This window comes from Geotrypetes seraphini, chromosome 10 (assembly GCF_902459505.1).
Source record: "Geotrypetes seraphini chromosome 10, aGeoSer1.1, whole genome shotgun sequence".
Lineage (NCBI taxonomy): Eukaryota > Metazoa > Chordata > Amphibia > Gymnophiona > Dermophiidae > Geotrypetes > Geotrypetes seraphini.
In genome coordinates, this window is record NC_047093.1 from 43,450,854 (window position 1) to 43,472,882 (window position 22,029).

At 41.8% G+C, this 22,029-nt stretch overlaps 1 protein-coding gene across 6 annotated transcripts in view; it reads left to right on the forward strand.

Moving 5' to 3' along the window:
• B3GNTL1 (UDP-GlcNAc:betaGal beta-1,3-N-acetylglucosaminyltransferase like 1) overlaps nucleotides 1-22,029 on the forward strand; it is a 315,188-nt gene that overhangs the window by 271,982 nt on the left and 21,177 nt on the right. For all 6 annotated transcript variants that reach the window (XM_033961211.1, XM_033961214.1, XM_033961213.1 and 3 more), the window contains one exon: nucleotides 8,148-8,283. In XM_033961211.1, coding sequence (XP_033817102.1) covers nucleotides 8,148-8,283 — 136 coding nt within the window. The remainder of the gene's footprint in view (nucleotides 1-8,147; nucleotides 8,284-22,029) is intronic.

The window sequence follows — 22,029 nt, forward strand, 5'->3', positions numbered from 1 at the left end:
TGGAAACCCTCCAGCTCCTCATCTCACTATTCATACTGGGAGGCTGGCTAGAAAATTTCTACACTCAGATATAGTCTAGGATGGTCCTCTTTCAGGTTGTTGAATCCAATATACTCCTGCAAGACTTCTCCAGCCTTCACAGCTGATTCTCTTTGTCATGCCTTCCCCTTTCAGAGCTCATCTTGACTGTATTCATTGTTCACCCTTTGCTGTTCTTTCCCTTTCTCTATGAAACTCACTCCCACATGATTTCTACTCATAACACTCTTTCAAGAAATTTAAGATAGGCTTAAACACATGGTTCTCCAATAAAGCTTTTGACCTCTAATCTTATGATGGGGGGGGAGGGTAGAGGGAAGAAGAAGTGGGTGTGCAGTTGCTTGTAATCTAAACTTCTATTCTCTGTGTCTTTAGACCTCTATTATTAATGCTAAAATTATACACCACCTTGATGCCCTAGAATGAAGGCAGTTAAGCAAATGTTAATAAAACACTGTTAAACTTTTAACCTGGTGCAGGGACAAGATGTATCTCTGCCTACTACTCTCAAAGACTCTTTAACACAGAACTCCTTAAATACCGGGGCACTCAAGTTGTTTTGGTTTTTTATTACTAAGCTGTGGTATAAAGTAGCCTTAGCATGTCCTTGCAAGGTTTTTTTTTCCTGTGCACTAACATCATTTCAACCACAGCAGTAAAATGGTCAATTTTCCATTTTTTTGCATTAATGGCCATGTGCTAATGTCACCATTAGCCCAACCATTAAAAAAAATATTACTGTGTTAGTACTTACCAACTTGTACTTGTTTTGTAGGCAGTAAGGGGCTGATTCTGTAAGCGGCACTTTCTGCATGACAATCACGGACTGGCGCCATTTCCAGAATTGGGGATACCGGCACCTACCAAGAATCCTAGGTGCTGGAAATGTAGGCCAGGGTTTTAAAGGCCTCATTTCCGGTGTCTAGAGTCCTTGAAGAATTGCAGCCAGCGGCACCGAACTTACGCCAGTCCTAAATACATCCACTTCTGGGCTTCAACGTCACTAGGCACTGGTTATGGAGGGCGCCTAGTAGCGTCTAATTTTTAAATGAATTTTTAATTGTTTTTTTAATGGCGCGACCCATTAGTGCCCTACTTAAAACCAATTAAAGCACTTAAATTAGGCGCTGGCAAGCTTAATGTAGATGCCTAACTTTCAGCAGCTTTTTAGAGAATTTGGGCCTATGGGTTCACGTTGTAGTTATGCTGACTGATTAGTACAGAAATGCCCACTCTCTGCCCCCCAGACGCACTCCCTCTGTGCAAAAACAAAAATAGCGCATGCCATTTTAAAACGCAGGAAGCACACACTAGCGCTTACTGCAGCTTAGTAAAAAGACCCCGCAGTGATCTAGGGTTACACAATGCAACTCAGATGGTATTTGAGTAATGGACTTATGGGATGGAGGAATAGCCTAATGGTTAAAGCAGCAGTCTGAGAACAGGGGAAGCCAGGTTTAAATCCCACTGTTGTTCCTTGTGATCCTAAGCAATCCCCTTAGCCTTGCCTCTGGTTCAGATTTAGAATATAAGCCCTCCAGGGTCAGGAAAATACCAACTATACCTGAATATAACTCATCTTGAACTATTAAAGATGTGAGTTAAACCCAAAATTCCTTTACTTCAGGCAGCTAACATAGCTAGGTTTATTCACATCACTAGAAGAAAAGTCCATAAGCAATTATTAGTCAGGAATCATAAATGGCAGGAATTAGTCAGGAATTTCTAAGATGTGCTAACAATTGGCATGCACTCAATGCTAAGAAGCTCATTTTATACTGGGAGATGGGGATGGGAGTGCGGGAAGAGCATTCTACAGGGAGGGTGTGGGGCAAGAAAAAGCACTATTCCAATGTAGCACATCTTGGGGACTGAATATGGAGATGAAAGTCGTTAAGTGAACAAAGGAGACTAGGGGGTACATAAGGGGTAGATAGCAAGGTCTACAAAATGATAAGGGGTACTACAGTTTGGGGTCTTAAAGGCAAGTGTAAGAATTTTAAATTGTATATGATAGGCAATAGGAAACAAACTAATTGGTGCAGTAAATACTGTTGTTAAGTGGCCAAATTTAATAAATCTGTGCCTACCTTTCAAAAGTTATTACTACTCACCATTTCTATAGTGCTACTAGATGTACATAGCACTGTACACTAAACATATATTTATTATTTATTTATTTCTAAAATCTCTTAACCGCCTATAACTAAGCGGTTTACAGCGTAAAACATTCACAATGATTCAGAGAGCAACATATAACAATACTTTACGTACACACGTTTAACCCACTAAAAGTAGCAGGGAACTACAGTAGGATTACATGTCATCAATCGTTAATGACTCAAGAGCATTGTTCAAAGTTCTGATTCCTCCTTAAACATCTCCCTTCCACCTAGCATCAGAGGAAGGCATCTACATACAATTGAGTTTTTAGCATGTGCTTAAACTGTAATTGATCTGAACAGGTCCTTAGGATGCCAGGGAGGAGATTCCATTGTTTTACTTCTGCCACGGACATCAGTGCTATTCTTGTTTTTTCATACCGGACAGTATTCTCCTTCCTTGAAATTAATCTCGCTGTACCTTCAGACCTTAAGCATCTCCTCGGTTGGTATACCTCCCATAAGAGTTTGAAAATTCAGAGGAACAACACTAGACAAACTCTGATGCACCACTGATAGAACCTTGAAGCAGATCCTTTGTGCTACTGGGAACAATTGCTCCAACACCGGAGTAATATGCTCTCTACATGGGATTCCCGAAATCAACCTTGCTGCAGAGTTCATCAACTGCTGCAAACAGTCCCTGTTCAACAGAGCTTACAATCTGACCAAAATAGACAAACAGAACAAATGAGAGATTATAGATTTGCTTATGGTGGGAATGATTAAAACCGACATGGGTACTGAACAGGTGAGTAAGAATTAAAAGCAGCCTCAAAAAGGTGGGTTTTTAGCCTAGTTTTGGATACAGCCAGAAATGGATCTTGACGTACTGTCTGTTATCCTCTGAACTCAGGGAATAAATTGCATAGTACGCTGGGATTTTATGGTAACCAGAGTATTGTCCCCAAAGGAAATTTTAAAAATGTACTTTTTTGACCTAACCAATGCTCAGATGTTTCTCCTCCCCAACCTAATCTTGCTCCAAAAATGGGTAAAAGTATATACATAGTGGATTTGATAGGGTTATTGACTTTTCACTCTTTATTGGATATAGACCTTTTTAATTGTAACTTTTTATTGTCCAATCACCTCTGTTAACTTGCCACCCCATTTCCCTTTACTCAGTTGTAATGGTAGTGCTGTACCTTTAAATTTACAGCTTATGCTTGTGGGAATTAATAACATCAACCCAGATGCTTTCTTATGCTGATCACAGAACTAATGTGACTCCAACATTTGGTCGCAGTCTAGCCTTCGTTTACATTTTGATTGGTGAAGCTTACTCTGTGGAATTTGTTTCAGATGTGCAGACATGAATATGCTCAGTGGCATGAACACATCTGCAGGCTTACTGAATTCCATTTTTTACTGTCAGGCTTATGATACGGTGGAAGAAATATTTTTCTCCTTTGCAGACTTGGTTGCCAGATACATTTTACTCTGATGAAAATGTATAAAATTTATTCTTAGTGCATAAGGATTGCATTCTCCTTTAACACTCATTCTCCCATCTTCTAATCTATTTTCTTCCTCCTTTGGTTATATTCTTCATGTTATTCTACTATTTAAAGCTATTCCTTGGTGTTCCAGAGTTGCATTTTCCCCCTCTCACTTAGAAGTGCATGCAGTGATGCTAGTTCCACAATCAGATGACAAGAGTTTGCATAGTTTCTTGAGCAAAAAGAAAGATAAATGATTCCATAGTTTATAAAAATGTACTACCATGACATTGCTAGTTGTAGTGGACAAATTAAGGCCCTGTTTACTAACCTGTGGTAAAATACTGTGTGTTTTACTGCATGAAAATTTACTCTGGGATTCACAAACTGAATCACAAAGTAAATTATTTTTTGCAATGCTGCAGCCAGGAATATTGTACTTTCCCTGTTGCAACAACTGAATGGGGGCCACCAAATTAGGCCTGCTCACTTTATAAGGGTTGGGCTGGTGCTTTAAAAAAATAATAAAAGAAATCCTCTTTTTGACATTTTTACTATTTCTCTTTTTCACTTCCTCCCACCCTTATCCCCCTTTAACATATCCATACCCCTCAATGTGTTTTGACATACCCACACCCCTTCAAAACCTGTTCTCTAACCTTACTACTGATGGTCTCCTTGGTGAGTAATGGAGGTGTTGCCGGGGGGGGGGGGGCTGGTAGGGAGCAGTCCTTGGGTTCTCTTGCCTCAATATGATGGCCTAGGGGGGAGTTCCAGTTTCCGGCCAAGATGGCCGCTGAAAGTGCAGCTCGGAGCTCAGATCCAATAAACGGCAAGATATCCTCTCTCTTAGAGAAAGGGGCTGGCAGCTATTGCTGTTACCATATTAGAGCACTTACTGCTGGAAATTAATGCTATTGAAATCCAGGATGCTTTTAATTTAGCTAAATTTGCTTTCCGACTGGGACCATAGGATCACATGATTGATAAAATGGTGTCCACGCTAGAAGCAGACTCAACACTAATTGATCAGGTGGTACAGAATGAAGTGGCAGATGTGGACCCTACAACATTACCAGAAGGCTCAGAGGGTGACTCAGACTCTTTCGATACTATCTTACAAGAAATCCGCACAGATCTTAAGGCAGTGTGGTCCAAGTTAACCTCTTTGGCAGTGGATCTACGAGGTGAGATTTCTGAACTGACAATAGGCTGGAGGAGGTATAGGACCACATAGATGATCATGCAGAGGCTCAATTTAAAGAAATTGCCCAAAAACAGACTTTTATACTGGATAAAATCAAAGACTTGAAAACCATAGTAGACGGTGTAACATCCGTATTCATGGTGTGCCAGACCTATCAGTTCACTAATTGTAAAACCGTGGTCAAATTGCAGCCATGTTTCTGAAAGAAGAACTTAACCCTATCATAGAAAATGACATCAAATTGGTAAGAGCACTAGGATGAGGCGGCCCTGATTGGCCAAAAGATATCATTGAATGTTTCTTAGATTTTAAAGTAGCTGTGCTTATTCAGGCCTGTAAGTGGGAAACAGTCCAATGGGAAACTTACCCGATTGAACTACCAAAATCTAGCAACAACTACACTAAAGCACAGGGGGGAAATAAGGCCTCTAACACGTTAACTTGTGAGAAAAAGGCGTCGGATACAAATCACAATACCCTTTTGCTATTGCTGTTTATCATGCTGAGAAATTGGTACAATTTCATACTTTGGAAGAGGCACAATCTCTATTACCTGAAACTTTTATAATTGAGACATCGTCCACCCCATGGAAAAGATTAAATCTAAACCAAGATGGTAATGGGTGGGAACTGGCAAGAGACATTTCCAATGGCAACCTTCATATGTCTGCCTGACTTGCACTGGAAAAACTTAACTACGGTAATGCTTTAAGGGACTGGTGGCTCCCATCCTGGTGAATCCAAAGAACAAGAAGATCTTCAGGTTCCTTTGAAATTTGAGAGGCCGGTAATGTGTTGTAATGCTGTCTACTTTGCTAAATTGTTTTTATTACCCATTTATTTGAATATGGCTGTTTTATAATTTATCTCTGCCAATCCTGTGCCTTTTGCAGTAGATATATCATTTGTGTATAGGAGAGGATATCTCATCTTATAGTCAATATTTTTGGTTGTGGGACTTGATCTCCTCCTTTAATTATTGGTATGGCAATATTAATTATGTGATACCACTTATTCAGTTCTGGGGGTGGGGGTAATAATTCAGGGGAATCCCATTCTGGGAACACACAGAACTAGTCTATCTGGCCTGCCCATCTGCTTTTTATTAGGGGGCCTCTAAAGGTATAATATAAATAAGGTTTATAGGCCTCACAGCAAAGCTGGAATGGATAAACAGGAGGGATAAATACAAATAGTTGTACGTGTAATGGCTCAATTACCTACTTCTAGGATCTAATGGGAGATATACAGTTTCTATGTTTGAATGTGATGGGCCCAAATTCTCCAACTGAACGCAATTTAATGTTTAAGGAAGTGTGGTGCATGAAAGCTGAAGTGGTATTTCTTCAGGAAACACATCTTTCATCGAGCAGGCGGTAGTTTTTTGGCTAGTGCAGGGGTTAGTGCATGATTAAAAAGTTGCGTACAATAAAGCCACTAACGCGGCTTCGTAAAAGGAGCCCTTAGACACACAAAATACCATAGGTTACTACAGTACTTTGTGTGTCTTAAGTGCTTTGAAAATGAGCCCCTAAGTCTCTGGGCTGCATACTCAATGGCGCAAAACAATCAGCACAGGAAGAAATTGGCCCTATGGGTTCGTTGTAGAATAGTGTTTGGAGCTGTTTCATGGGCCCAAAGTTATGTGCACTTATTTACATTGACTGAAACCTGGTATAAATGCCAGCACTCAACTCATTGTATTTGGTTATGTGCACAACTTTTCAGAACATCTCTCCCCTCGCCACGCCCCATTTTGCATTGTACACCAGGGTATTTAGACACCTGGACTTGTAGAATAGCGCTGAAGCAAATGGTTCACACACATCCCAATTATTGCCAATTAACTGTAGTAATTGATTATTAACATCAATTAATTGCCAGTTAATGGCTCATTAAACAATTTATTTGCATGTGAAAGGGTGACATGACAAAGGGCTAGATTCACTAAGCAAACCGATCGTGTACCGATCGGTTTGCGACCCCTTAATGAGCAAATTTTCCTCCGGCCTGATTCACTTACCTCTCCTGCAATCCGCTTCGAATCCGTGCATGCAAATGAGTAGAAGCGCATGCAAATTGGACAGCGACGTGATTCATTACTAAAAATTTCACATTGGACAGGGCTGGCCGATCAACGGAAGAAGCGACTGCTGGGGAGCAGTTGAAAACCTCCTTCCGACTCTCCTGTTCTATTGAAGCCCTGCTCTCTGCCCTGTCAGCCCCGATCTCCTGCAGCCCTGATCTGCCTGTTTCGATTTGCCTGCCCTGGCTCTCGCGGTCCTGCACCTCTGGGCTTGCCTGCCCCGAATGCCTGCCTGACATGTCCTCTCTGCTCCCCCTGGCTCTGCCGCCTTCCCTCCAGAGCGAGCCCGCGAGTTTAAAGCGGGGCTGCACGCCACAGTGCAGCCCCGCTTTAAACCCATGGACTCACACTGAAGGGAAGGAGGGAAGAGGCTGCCGCTGCCACATTGAAGCAGGAGAATTGGGCCCGAACATGCCTGCCTGCCCCGACACGTCTGCCCTGACTGCCTGTGCAAGCCCGTGGGTTTAACCCAAAGCGGGATAAATCCACGGGCATGCGCGAGCCGTGCAGGCAGATGGGGGCGTTCCTCCGATCACCCCCATCTGCATTTTTTTGTTTCCTGAATTCATCGGACCTGCCCGAATCAGGCCTTATCGGGCAGGTTAGTGAATCCTGGCCAAAGTGACAAGGAGCATCAGTAAATTGGAACCCTGGTTTCCCCTGTTCTCCATGTCACATTTTGACCACCTAGCTTCTCCACTCTGGGACACAAAAGGTACAGCTACCTTCAACATTGGCAAATTTATAATTGTGAATGGCTGGCACCTTAAAACATTCAGTGACACAAAGATCCCATCACATCTCATGGAGTGTAAGTTCCTGCTGGGTAATTCTATGTCAACTGGTCCAGTTTAAAGGAGGGTCCACACTTGACCTCTTCTGTGGATACAAAAAGTGGCCCAAATGAAGGGGTCCCTAACGCTAGACCTTGTCAAGATCATGCCCCAAAACTTTGGATATCTTCATTAGAGGTCCCAACATATATCCTGAAAAAATTTCTGCAATTTCTGAGATGGTCACGTGGGGAGTTCTGGACCACTTGACATGAAATGACCCTGCTTTGTGATGTGAATTTAGAATCAATGTATTGTGTTTGCAGAGTTTGGAATAGTTATTGAACAGTTCAGATGCATCCTCGCTCATGATCATTTGCAGTGGTAAATACTGATAAAATAATGACTGACTTATTGAACTTCTCCAAATCGCTGTAGGGAAACTATATGGAACCATCGGGTCAGATTTCTACAAGATAAGGTCCTGGTGCACTGGATATCTTTTACCATTTGGAATGCTGGAAAACAAGGGAGGAAACTCTACCGAAGTCTGTTGCCATCTAATCAAAGAAAGGTAAGACATCAGAAAATGAAGAATTCTGATTTTAGTAGGTGCAAGTCATCGACCAGGGAAGCAACATTTCTTATCATACAAACTATGCTCTTCCAGCACTTTGCCACAATATTTTATATAACTAGCTACAGGAGTGCAGTAGCATGATCAATAACTTGCTATATGATTCCAGGATACTACAGTATTTGCTATGCCTTTATATGATGTCTGTTTGAGATTGCTGTACTCAAACAGATAGTGAAATAAAACAACACAGAAAAAGAAAATAAAAAGCTTTATCAGATTAACTTTAATATATTTTTTGTCTACCTTTTGAAGCAAGGATCGTCTTCCTCCAGTCAGGATAATATCAGAATATATAAGTAAAACACAAAAGTATTCCAGTGACAGTCTCAAAGAGAAGGGGTGTGATGGGTTGGGTCTGGGGGTGGGGGTGAGAAACAGGGAGCGATGGATGGGTGATCAGAAGGTGACAAAGCAGTATAATTTTATGGTTTATAGTGTGATGGGAAGTCTAGATCTCTGTTAAGTCCTGTCATCCTACAGCATCTTTCTTCTTAAGACTTCTTTGCTAATTAGGACGGGAGAAAGAGAGGGTGAGAAGGAGGTTGGGGGTATTTCTGTCTGGTTTTGTTTGTTTGTTTGTTTTTATTTGTTAAGTATCTGTTAAACTTTATTCTGGTGAAACAACTGAACATCATTGTTAAACATCTGCTGGGAAAAGGAATGCATTCCTGAAGACTGGTAACATGGAGAGATCATTAGACAGATACCACCAAATGCAATAACTGGAGGGACAAGGGACAGCTTTTGGCATGATGCTACTCCATGGCCTGAGAAACAAGGTTGATGAAATTCCGTGAGAGGATTAGGCTAGATTCCATGAAGGACAATCATGTTATCAACCAGATTTTCACATTGTGTAACATCAGTGAACAAAACATAGAATTCAGAACACCGTTGTCAATAAATTTTGTTGATTTAAAGAAGGCATTTGGCTGAATTCAGCAAGAATCAATGTAAATTTTAAGGATATATGGCATTCATGGCGTTGTGTAAATATCTTCAAAAATATGTATGAGGGATCTGAATTCTGCATTAGAATGGAGAATGGCATTATAGACTTCTTTATTATTGTATCGGGCGATGAAGCGCCCGCATCTGGAGTACTGCGTCCAATATTGGTCACCGTACCTTAAGAAGGATATGGCGATACTCGAGAGGGTTCAGAAAAGAGCGACACGATTGATAAAAGGTATGGAAAACCTTTCATATGCTGAAAGATTAGAGAAACTGGGACTCTTTTCCCTGGAAAAGCGGAGACATAGAGGGGACATGATAAGAGACTTACAAGATCATGAAGGGCATGGAGAAAGTGGAGAGGGACAGATTCTTCAAACGTTCGAAAACTACAAGAACAAGAGGGCATTCGGAAAAATTAAGAGGGGACAGATTAAGAACCAATGCTAGGAAGTTCTTCTTCATCCAAAGGGTGGTGGACACCTGGAATGCGCTTCCAGAGGGTATGATAGGACAGAATACGGTTTTGGGGTTCAAGAAGGGATTGGATAATTTCCTTAAGGAAAAGGGGATAGAAGGGTATAGATAGAGGATTAATATACAGGTCCTGGACCTGATGGGCCGCCGCGTGAGCGGACTGCTGGGCGTGATGGACCTCTGGTCTGACCCAGCAGAGGCACTGCTTATGTTCTTATGAAGTCATAGTGGGGGATACGGCAAGGCTATGTCCTCGTGCGTTTCCTGTTCCTCCTGGTAATAGACTGTCTGTCATGCATGAAACAAGAAACAAACATTGGTATCCAGTGGCTTTGGAGGTAGTTTTCATGAACCGTAAGGCAGGGGTCTGTTATACCCAGAGTGCACATACACTGCTTTGGAAAGAGCTACAGTGTGTGATCCTTGTCCAAGGAATGTCATGGTGACAGCTGGACTAAATTGGGGAAAGGTGGGTTATAAAATGAAGGAAAACCCTAGGTTGTCATAAATAAATACTCATGGAATCATAGGCCCATATTCTGTAAATGGCGCCATAAGTTAGGCGCCTAAGATGCCTAATAGAGAATGACAAGGTGACAAAATTCATCACCGTTCCCGTCCCCACGGATAACCGCGGGAAATAATCCCATGTCATTTTCTAGTGTCTATTTCAACCTCAGTCCTTCTACACCAGCATTCTTCAAAGCAAAGCTTGAGGGTCAGTGGTTGTGGCCATTCATACTCTGATTCTTATTTGAGCCAAGTATAGGATAATGAAGCCATTGTGACATCACTGATGAGGTTGGCTCTTAGGCACTGGTGGAATGAGGCATTATGATGTCACAATCTCAGCTCTGGAATGTTGCTGCTCAATCTCAGCATTCTTCAGTGCAAGGCTTGAGGGTCAGTGGCTGTGGCCATTCATACTCTGATTCTTCCCTCTCTCTTTAAAGAATGACATGAAGATGGTTTCCCGCGGTTATCCGCGGGGACGGGAACGGTGATGAATTTTGTCACCGTGTCATTCTCTAATGCCTAACTTAATTGCTTTAATTGGCTTTAATCAACACGGTAATTGACTGTGCTGTTTAAAACCCAATTAGAATCTCGTAAAAAAAAAAAAAGAAAGTAGATGCTGAAATTGCACCTTTGACATGACATAACATAAATAACATCTTCTAAACCACATAACCTTGCAGATCTATGCGGTTTACAAAAGATTACATGGTGTCTAATGGTGCTTAAGTTTAAAGAAGACATAGTTAGGGACGGAGCTGACCTTAGGTGCTAGTAATGTAGGCCTTTATAACTCTGACCTACATTACTGGTGCCTAAGTTTTTTCTTAGGCACTGGTAGCTACGGTTATGTTAATATGATTGATACCTGTATGTGGCTGGTGCTGTTTTTCTAGGCACCGGCCGATTTAGGTACCATTTACAGAATCTGGGCCATAGAGGCTAGTTGAATACGCAACACGAACAGCAAGAGAGTCCTGGCCCCAGATAAAATAAGCAGTAGACTCCACTCCTGGTGGTGCTCTTCCATCAGCTTCTTTAAGTTTGAGCTTTGCAACCATACTTCCCCCGGAACCCAAAGGCTTTGGTTTCCTGAAAATTGATTGGCAAGTCTAAGGGCATCATAGACCTTTTATTGCTCAATCTCGTGTGGCTGAATGCCACGTGTCCCTCTAAGAAGTTGGACACCGACTGCCGGGGATTGCATAACTAGTTAGCATGGAGGAGTCTCATTCGTTATCGGAATTAACCAGATAAATCACTCCACCAACTAACTAGTATGTGGTGCAGTGGTTAGAGCTATAGCCCCAGAACCCTGGGGTTGTGGGTTCAAATCCTGCACTGCTCCTTATAACCCTGGGCAAGTCACTTAATTCCCCAGTGCCCCAGGTACATTAAATAGAGTGTGGGACAGATAGGGAAAATACTTGAGTACCTGACTAATTTGTAATCTGCATAGAATTGTAGGATATGAAGAATATAAATAAATAAAAATAATTAAATTACGTGACCCCCCCCAGATGGTCAGCGTCCAACTTCTTAGAGGGATAAGTGGTGGTGAGCCACATGAGATCAAGCAGTAACAGGTCTGTGATGCCAAAATAAGAAACTCAATTTTAAAAATATTGAAAATAATACAACTATAAGAAAGACAGCTGCCTAAAACACAATCCCAAGTAACCTAAAACAAAAGAGAAATATGTGGAGAAAAAGAGAATCAAGCCCATATATTCAGTCCAATACGTGTCATAAGAACATAAGCATCGCCTCTGCCGAGTCAGACCATAGGTCCATCATGCCCAGCAGTCCGCTCCCGCGGCGGCCCCCCAAGTCAATGACCTGTAAGTGATCTATTACTCTAAAGCATTTTGTACTGTATAGTAACCCTCTAATTGTACCTTTCAATCCCTTTCTCCTTCAGGAACTCATCCAATCCCATTTTGAAACCCAAAATCGTACTCTGCTTTACCACCTCTTCTGGAAGCGCATTTCAGGTTTTCACCACCCTCTGAGTGAAGAAGAACTTCCTAGCATTTGTTCTGAATCTGTCTCCCTTCAATTTTTTTGAGTGCCCTCTAGTTTTTGTTGCCCCCGCCAGTCTGAAGAATCAGTCCCTCTCTACCTTCTCTATACCCTTCATGATCTTGTAAGTTTCTATCATATCCCCTCTAAGTCTCCGCTTTTCCAGGGAAAAGAGCCCCAACCTCCAGCCTCTCAGCATATGAAAGGTTTTCCATTTTTGTTGCTCTTCTCTGGACCCTCTTGAGTATCGCCATATCCTTCTTAAGGTCCTGTAATATAGGGCCAAGTACAGTCATCGATCTCTCCCAAAACTTCAGTTGGTCCCAGGTTACAACTATTAAGATAAGTACATAGCTGCATATGTGGAAATTTTGGATTATGTTGAGTTTTGTGGAGTGTTTGGAGAGATTGATGACTGTGCTAAGCCCTATTACAGCTCTGGAAGTGTGTGGTGTGTGTGTATGTGGGGAGGGGGGGGGCAGGCAGGGCTCGATGGCGTACTTGTGTAGTCACACTCCTCAAGGTAGGCCCTCCCAAAATTGACTGTCCAATTATGCTACTGCTCCATGATGACCCACATTCTTCTTTACATAATTAACTGGTTGTGAGAAATGAAGGTTGGATTTGGGTAGTGGTTTTAAAAGAGGGCTTTTAACAAGTGTCTAGAAATGTGCATGGGAGGGCGAGGTTTTATGATGAGTGTTATATTGGACAGTGTACGTGGTGTGATGTCCTAGTGTAATCCATTGAGAGCAGCAGATAATAAATCAAAATGAGCAATTATGGTCTAGAAGTTAGAGATTTTATTGCTGGCCATTAGTGCAGTACATTTAACTTTTAATCTTATCTCTCATGGCAAGAATGAGAAATTCATATGAATATCCATCACCTGAGGGATAAGTTGTGACATCCTGACAGAATTCTCACAGGCCTAACTTCTCTATTCCTGGAACTAGTGTCCTATTTATTGGGGAAAAGCCAATGTCATTTTGTCTACGCTTATCAATCGTGTATAAATGAGACGTATGACAGTGACCCAAAAAGAGAACAGGATTGTAAAAACATAACAACCACTGAACAAATATTTGCATTCTGATTAAAGTGTTGTCTGGGATTCCAAGTTGTAATTTTGTGAACTGAACTACAGGCCCGATATTTAGATTAGATTGTAGTTCTCAAGTTTAGGGTTACATTCAGGAATTACGTACATGCATGTAGTAATACATCACTGGGCTTATATTTATTAAAAATATAGTATAAAATTGAGAGTCCAGGGTTTTTTTTGTTTCATTTCACAGCATTTTCTCTTTTTACTGGAAAACCAGCAGTTCACCAAATCAAACACATGGATGTTTGACACCAAACAGACCTTTCCTGGAAAAACCAAAAAGCCTCTCAGTGGCCCTTTTGTGATATTTTTCACAGCTTCCCTCAATTCAGTTTTTTTCTGTTGAGACCGCTCCACATGACCAACTTCTCTTATACCTCTGTAGAGCGTTATTGATTTCATGGAAATGCATAGCCCACCATTCCTCATCTCAGCAGTTTACAGTAGAAACATAGAAACATAGAGCATGACGGCAGAAAAGGGCCACGGCCCATCTAGTCTGCCCACACTAATGGCCCACCCCCTAACTACCTCCATGAAGAGGTCCCACATGCCAATCCCATCTTTTCTTAAAATCTGGCACGCTGCTGGCCTCAATTACCTGTTGTGGAAGATCATTCCAGCGATCAACCACCCTTTCGGTGAAGAAATATTTTCTGGTGTCGCCATGAAATTTCCCAACCCTGATTTTCAACGGATGCCCTCTTGTTGCCGTGTGTCCTTTAAGGAAAAAGAGATCCTCTTCCACCTCGATACGGCCTGTGACATATTTGAACGTCTCGATCATGTCTCCCCTCTCTCTGCGTTCCTCGAGTTAGTACAGCTGCAACTTAGCCAGTCGTTCCTCATACGGGAGATCCTTGAGACCTGAGACCATCCTGGTGGCCATTCGCTGAACCGACTCAACCCTCCGCACATCTTTTTGATAATGCGGCCTCCAGAATTGTACACAGTATTCCAGATGGGGTCTCACCATGTATCTGTACAATTAACATCACAGTAACAGACCTAAGGCGCCTTTTATCAAACTGTGCTAGAGGTTTATAGCAAGAGCCGATGCGGTAAATGTTCCATCGCTCATAGAATTCCTATGAACATCAGAGCACTTACCTCACCGGCATGCACTAAAAACCTCTTGCATAGCTTGATAAAAGTGTGTGTGTGAGGGGGAATAGTTTATTTAGTATATATGATAATAAAATTTGTTGCTTTCCTGCTGACCCCCCCCCCCCAAAAAAAAAACAAACCAAAAAACAACTTTTTTTCTCTCTCCTGCCTTATGATTTTCTAGTGATACGCCTAAATTGCCCTACTTAGAGTTTTTGGCATTTTTGAAATTTTATTTCTATAATTTGTTTTGCTAAACAACCTATGGCATTTGTCTTCAGCATATCCTTGTGACCAAGCCACCTAGCTGGAAGTGTTTTTATCACCTTAGATTGCCTTCTCTACAGGAAAGACATTTGTTGGCCTTGGCAATTTTCCTTATTATGTCTCAGTAGTATGTGAACTTTCTCCCTAAAGCAATGGCCAGGCAACATGTGACCAATATTCTTGGGAATGCTGTAAAAGGGACCACTGATGTAGAAAAACGTTTTACCCCCTCCCATCAAGTGGCGTAGTAAGGGGTGGGGGCAGTCCACCCTAGGCACGGTCTTTGTAAGGGGCGCAGGCTCCCATCCTCCTCTCTGCCACGTGCATGCACCCCTTCGCTTCCCTCCCTACCTCTTTTATTTTCCCTTCATGAGCAGCATTATGAACTTGCTGTCCGCGTCAGTGTCGCCTCTCTCTGATGTCAGTTCTGGGCCCAACGCCTAGGAAGTGATGTCAGAGGGATAGCCGACATGACGTGGGCAGCAAGTTTGTGATGTTGCTCACGCCTAGAAAATTAAAAAGGTACAGGGGAAGGGAAGAGGGGTGCATACTCGGCGGAGGGGGGTGGGGGGGGCGGGGGAGGGCACCACTCACCCTCGCTACACCACTGCTCCCATCCCTCCCGCTGGTCCTCAGTCCTTGATCTTTTGGCAGATCTCAAAGTCCTCTTCCTATTCCATGATCCTTTATGAAAAACCCAAGTCACAACCCCTCCCCTTTCACCTTCAAGTCTTTGCATGCTCCTGACACCTACAGGTGTCTTTTCGGTGACAGGAACAATCCCTGCTGGTTTCTGCTCAAGAAATTTCTGCTTATAAAATAACGCTCACAGGCCCATAGGAGTGATCTCACAGAACTAGTACTACGAGTCAGATGACCAAATAAGGGAGTAAGGGTCAGGGTAGGGAGTGAGATTTTGAGATTTGATAAAAGATTAAGGTGTGGGGTGGGGCTACTTTTTGAATAGCATTGGCCTACATTTTAAGAAATAGTGGGGCCAAGTTATGCCCATGAGTTGGAACTCTGCTCATGGCCCACCCATGGTCCTGTTTATTGTCATTGTGATTAATGATTGGGTTCATTTTTTTTCTTGTTCTTAGCTTTAGCCATGCAGAAAATAGATTAAGTGGGGGAAGCTTCCTATTTAGACTAGTTCCTAGGGCAGGCTTATTCAAGTTCAGTCCTTGAAGGCCACAGATTATCAGGATATTGATCATAAATATGTATGAGTGATTTGCATTCAATGGAAGTAGTAGGTAGGCAAATCTAACTCATGCATGTAAGTTTCTCATGTCATCTCATTGTTGTGTGGTTCTTTTACCCCTGTTAGCATCATAGCTTGGGTTGTTTGTTTGGTTTTTTTAAGTTAATTTTCCTTTGTTTATTCAGATAGCCTGGTGTAGACTTTCATTTGAGGACCTCCCAGTTAGGGTAATTATTTCCAAAATCAGGTTTGATTTCACAGCAGCTATTTTCCAGAAGAGATATCCCAGAAAATCCCCTGAAAGCTTTAAAAAATGCATCTTATACAAGATGATTTTATACATTATGGACACCCATTAGTGATGCAGGCAATGCTTAGGGCCTAACCATGAGCCCTTTCATTGTAAATTGTGTTCACAGATGTCCAGGAGAGATTTTTATGGTCAAGAGAAGTAGTGCAAACATATTTTTGGTGCTCAGACTTTGGCATCAGATGCATCAGTGTACATGAATCCTAGGAGCTGAATCAGATTTAGAGAGCACTGTTCATCCTTGATGTCAGGGGCGGACTGGTAATCATTCAAGTCCTGACCAAACAAGAGGAAGAATTTAGCCTAGACGTCATCAATGCTAATGGCTCTTGATACCAAACACCTGGTGAAGGCCAGGCACATTGACATTGCATCTCATTGGGTGTCGGTGTGCCGGGTTCTCCTTAGTTCACGGCAGTCTGGCGGATTTGGTGTTGCGGACCGCTGGGGAGGCTAGTGATTCCCTTTCTGCGACTGCTAGGACGGCTGGCAGTTTTTCTGTTGCAGCAGGGTCGAATCTGGCTTCAGTGCATATTAATTCAGTTGACAGTTAAGCAAAGGCCCTTCCCTCAGTTTTGGCAGGAAGCGTGTCCATTTTGCGCACTGCCTCAGGTGACCTTCCTCCTGTTTTACAGAGATAGGAACAGGTCTTAAATGTGTCTTCTGCTCATTCTATGATTTGGTTTTTGGATTGCCGCCGGGGTTGTTGAGCCCTGATTTTATGTTAGCGTCTCCAAAAGAAGCCCGTTCTGGAATTTCTCAAGGCTCCTTCCACTCGGGGTCAAGCAGCTTCTTTTGCTAAATTTTCTCTTGTACCTCCAGTGGATATCTGTAAAGCTGCAGTTTGGTCTTCTCTCCATTCCTTTGTTCTACACTGCTCTGAACGTTCAGGCACGTCGGGATGCAGTGTTCGTTGAGCGTGTTCTTGTGGAGGCCCTTCGGGGGTCCCACCCATGATGGTTATTGCTGTGGTACATCCTGTCTATGCTAAAAAATGCTAAAGATGCTAAAGAAGGTGAAATTAGGTCCTTACCTGCTAATTTTCTTTCTTTTAGTCCCTCGACACCGGCCATTTTGTTCAGATTTATTGTGAAGAACACGTTTTTTTTTCTGCGGGATTTGGTTGTTGCTGGGGAGTTTAAAGAACAGCAGCATTTGGTTTGGCTGGTTTAGCTGGAGAACTGTGGGGCATTCTGAAGGGTTCTTGTTCTAATCAGTATCCAACAGGGTTCCCTGGTCCAATTTGGGACTATTCCGTGGTCTTTTCCATGTGAGTGTGGAGTTATAGGTTCTTATTCAGCCTGGTTGATTTCTGCTTGGCTATTCGTAAAGACTGATTGTAAGAGGGACTGCACAGCCCACTTGTACTGTAGCCAAAAGTCAGTGTCTCTGTTTCCACCTGCTGGTACAGGAGTGTAAACCCATCCATTTCTGTGCCGGTCTGGAAAGAAAATTAGCAGGTAAGGACCTAATTTCTCTTCCCCTGGAGAGATTCTGTTCCCTAGGAGAAAAGCAAAATGGGGAGAGCACTGGGAAGAAATAAGTGTTCTGTTGGGGCCCTGGAGTATGATTCCATCCCATCAATTACCTTGTTACTGGGGGAACCCCCTCCCCCCTTACATTTACATCAGTGACTCTTCGCTGTGCTGTTTCGTACTCTGGTATGGATGTATATTATAATTTTTTTTTTCATGGTACGTTTACATACAGAAATCATAAAAGAGTTGCACTTTCTCTTAGCTCCACAAAGACGGAGCAATAAGAAGGAAAATGAATTTCCAGCATACATTTTGCATGCCCCTGGATACCAGTTGGATGCTTTTGAAGGTGCTGCGATAGCTTTATGACTACAATGTCAATTTGATACTGTACATTATTTTATTTTTTTGTATAAGTCTTTATTCATTTTAATAACATACAAAGTGCATACAAAAATACAATTGGCACCCAAATAACAGCACTTATTACTAACAATAATAATATAAACACCTTTCCCCTCCCCCTCATCCCTCCCTCCCTCCCAATCCGGATGTGTGTAAAACTCAATAAAATGGAAAGCTTGAACTATTAATTGGTGGATATAAAATTTGCTAAAGGGCCCCAAATCTTATTAAAATTTTTACCATAACCCTTTATTTCTGAATTCATACGTTCGTATCGATAACACAAGCACAGGGATTCCCACCAAAAGATGTGATTCAGTTTATCGCAATTCTTCCAGTTTTTTGTGATAATTTGTTTAGCAATCCCAGTCATTATAAGAAGTAATTTATTCTCAGCTGCAGACATTAGGGACTTGGGTTGCAGTATAGTTCCACGGACATGGACATGGAGGTACCCAATATCCTATTAATTGTAACCCAGATTGACTTCCAGAAGACTAATATTAAGGGGCAGAAGTACAACATGTGATCCAGCGTCCCTGTACTGTACATTGTTAAGAATTGACCTCTGCAAAAGGAAATCCCCATCATCCTGATATGTAAATGCTGTCTAGCAATTTTGACAAGTAACGCCAATTGTTTCCCTTTTGTTTTATCCCAGCACTGTGGGGCATTGTCAAATATCCTCTTGCTGTAAACAGTCACTGTACAACCTATACACTTTTACCGAATCAGTTTCCTTTTTGTGAAAAACAGAAGCAGATGGCTTGTGAGTATGATTAATCACCAGTCTATTGGACCACACACACTGAAAGTTAAAAAAAAAAGTTGGATAGATTCTACGGATGGAAGAAATCCTAATTACACATATCAAGGCTCAGGTACAACAGTGTATGTTTTTCTAGAGAAAGAGCTTCAGTAAAAGGTATGCTTTATACCTTTGCATTCAGTAAAATAAATTTCCAGATGCCATTTTCTAGCCAATGACAATACACTTCTCCCTCCATATTCGTGGGGGTTAGGGGCAAAGCTTTTTTTCTATCATATTCATGGAATTTTGGTCATATCCCTTGCGAATACCGTGAAATTGCGAATAAAACTTATTGCTGATACTCGCGATTGTTTAAAAAATAACCAAATTATGTATTGCAGCGAAATTCTCTCTCTGCACGCTGAAGCAAGTTCTGAAAAATGAAATTGTCTCTCAGCACGCAAGTGGTGAAAAACACCAAACTTTTTTCTCTGCATTCCAGGATGATGTCATTTGTGGGGGTGTGGTCAGCAAGATAAAACCTGCGAATAATCGAAGTCGCGAGTTCTGAACCTGTGAATATGGAGGGAGAAGTGTAATGTGTGTGGTCCAGGGACCGTAGCACTGAACTTCACAAATTCAAATCTCTTCCCCCCACAGACTATCTGCTTGAGCAATGGGAAGTCACTTTATCTCCCTGTTCTTCAATTCTAATCCCAGGGCTGCCATAGAACTGGAATATTTTAGGATCCTGTTATCAGTTTGAGCCATTCTGACATTTACCATGAATTTTATTAGCTATAGCTGGGCAGGTAAAGAGAAGCAGATTGTAAAATTGTATAAATATAATGAAGTGAGTAGTCGGCTGTAAACATTTGACATGAATGGTTTTGATGAAGCAAAGTTTCATATTGTAGCTCTCCTTGGTTACAATAAGGAAGAGGATCTCAGATGAGGTGACTAACAGAGATTTCTCCTGTAGCTATTTTTTTTAATCAAACACAAGAAAAAGAAAATCTTGCTTCTTAAAAATAAAGACTATTTTGGGATTCGGCTAGATCAGTAGAAATCTAACCATAATTTTAGATTCTATATTCAACAATCCTTAATTCATATTTACCCAAAGAACTCTGTTGTTCCTACTCTCCTAGAAATTCCTCTGAATGGGTGGGTTACAGATAAACATAATACTTACCCCCTATACTTAATGAAACACTTTGGATATTTTAGGGGGGAAAAAAAGACCCTAATGTGAGGACTCTAGGGAGGTATAAGAAAGCCTGAAGGAATTTTTAAATCCCAAGTGAGCCACATTATCCCCTTGCTTACTTTGGGGACCCAAGGGTAGGGAAATTCTGTTGGCAGTGGGGGAGGAGGACAAATCAAAATTAGTATTCAGAACCACACTTGTGGCTACATTCTGTTCATCATCACTGCCTCATGTCTTTTCTTGTACGACATTCCACACCATGATTACATCATGTGCTGCACTCTGTTCTATCTGTCAACATTATATTCAGAACTGTGCCCAGCTGCTTATTGTATGAGAATATAAGAATAGCATTACTAGGTGAGACCAATGGTCCATCTAGCCCAGTAACCTGTCATCACGGTGGCCAATCCAGGCCACTAGTACCTGGCAAAAACCCAAAGAGTAGCAACATTCTATGCTACGGACCCCAATATCCCATACTCACGGTGGCCAATCCAGGCCACTAGTACCTGGCAAAAACCCAAAGAGTAGCAACATTCCATTCTACCAATCCAGGGCATGCAGTGGCTTCCCCCATGTCTGTCTCAATAACAGACTATGGACTTTTCCTCCAGGAAATGATCAAAATCTTTCTTAAAACCAGCTACGTTAACTGCTCTTACCACAACCTCTGGCAACACGTTTCAGAGCTTAACTATTCTCTGAGTGAAAAAAAATATTTCCTCCTATTGGTTTTAAAAAGTATCGCCCTGTAACTTCGAGTGTCCCCCTAATGTGCTGAAAAAAGCGAAACTCTCTCTCTGCATGCTGAAGCAAATCTTTGTAATTTTTGACAGAGTGAAAAATTGATCCACTTGTACCCATTCTACAGCACTCAGGATTTTGTAGACTTCAATCATATCTTCCCTCAGCCGTCTCTTTCCTTATACGAGAGGAGTTCCTCCCCTTTATCATCTTGGTCGCTCTTCTTTGCCCATCACTTATCATGTGATCTGCTCTATCCATCACTGCACCACTGTGGGGGTGCTGTTTCACTATCATGTGTCCAATAGTGAGGGACAGGCAAGCTCTGCAGGACTACAGGGAACCTGCCTATCCATAGCAATTGAAAACACAATGCTGAAGCAGTTCTGTTAGCGTATTTATCCCTTCTGCCCCATAAATTTGGATTTTTTTTTTTGCGGTGATCATATTTTGAGCATCTCGTGTATATAGGGGCATTTATACAGTACATATAGATTGCATATGTGTGGAAATGACAATTTCAGAAGGGCACAGTTTGGGTGTAGTCAAAAATAAACATGTGTGTTCCTCATTTTACAAAGGGAATATACATATATGGAAAACATTTCCCCTTCAGGTTTAGCACTAGCTCAAAAGCAAGCACAGATTTTAAAAAGTGCTGTTTGATCAAGGATATACACAATATTTTCAGGGAGAAAATTCTCCACAATCCCTTGTTGTTTATAATGACCTTCAAAATGGGAAAAAAAACCCCTGCGGTCTCATTGCTTAATTGGCAGTACTTATAAGTCTGCAAAATAGAACAGACAGCTAGCTGTATGTAGAAGTTGTGTGAATTGTGACTTCCACACAGAAATTGCTTCTGATAATTTCAGCTATACACAGCTGAAAGCAATGCAACATGCAGAAAATTAGGTTTAGATAGTTTTTCACTTTCTACATGTTGAACTGCTTTCAGCTGTGTATAGCTGAAATTATCAGAAGCAATTAAGGAAAGATTTGTAAACTATAAAGAGTTTTACCTCATGCAAAATTGTGATTTAGATTCTAAAGTATCAACTGCAAGAGTCAAGATTTGGGTGTAGAGGGGAGAATCAGTATCCGACTTGTGCCTGGAAAACTTG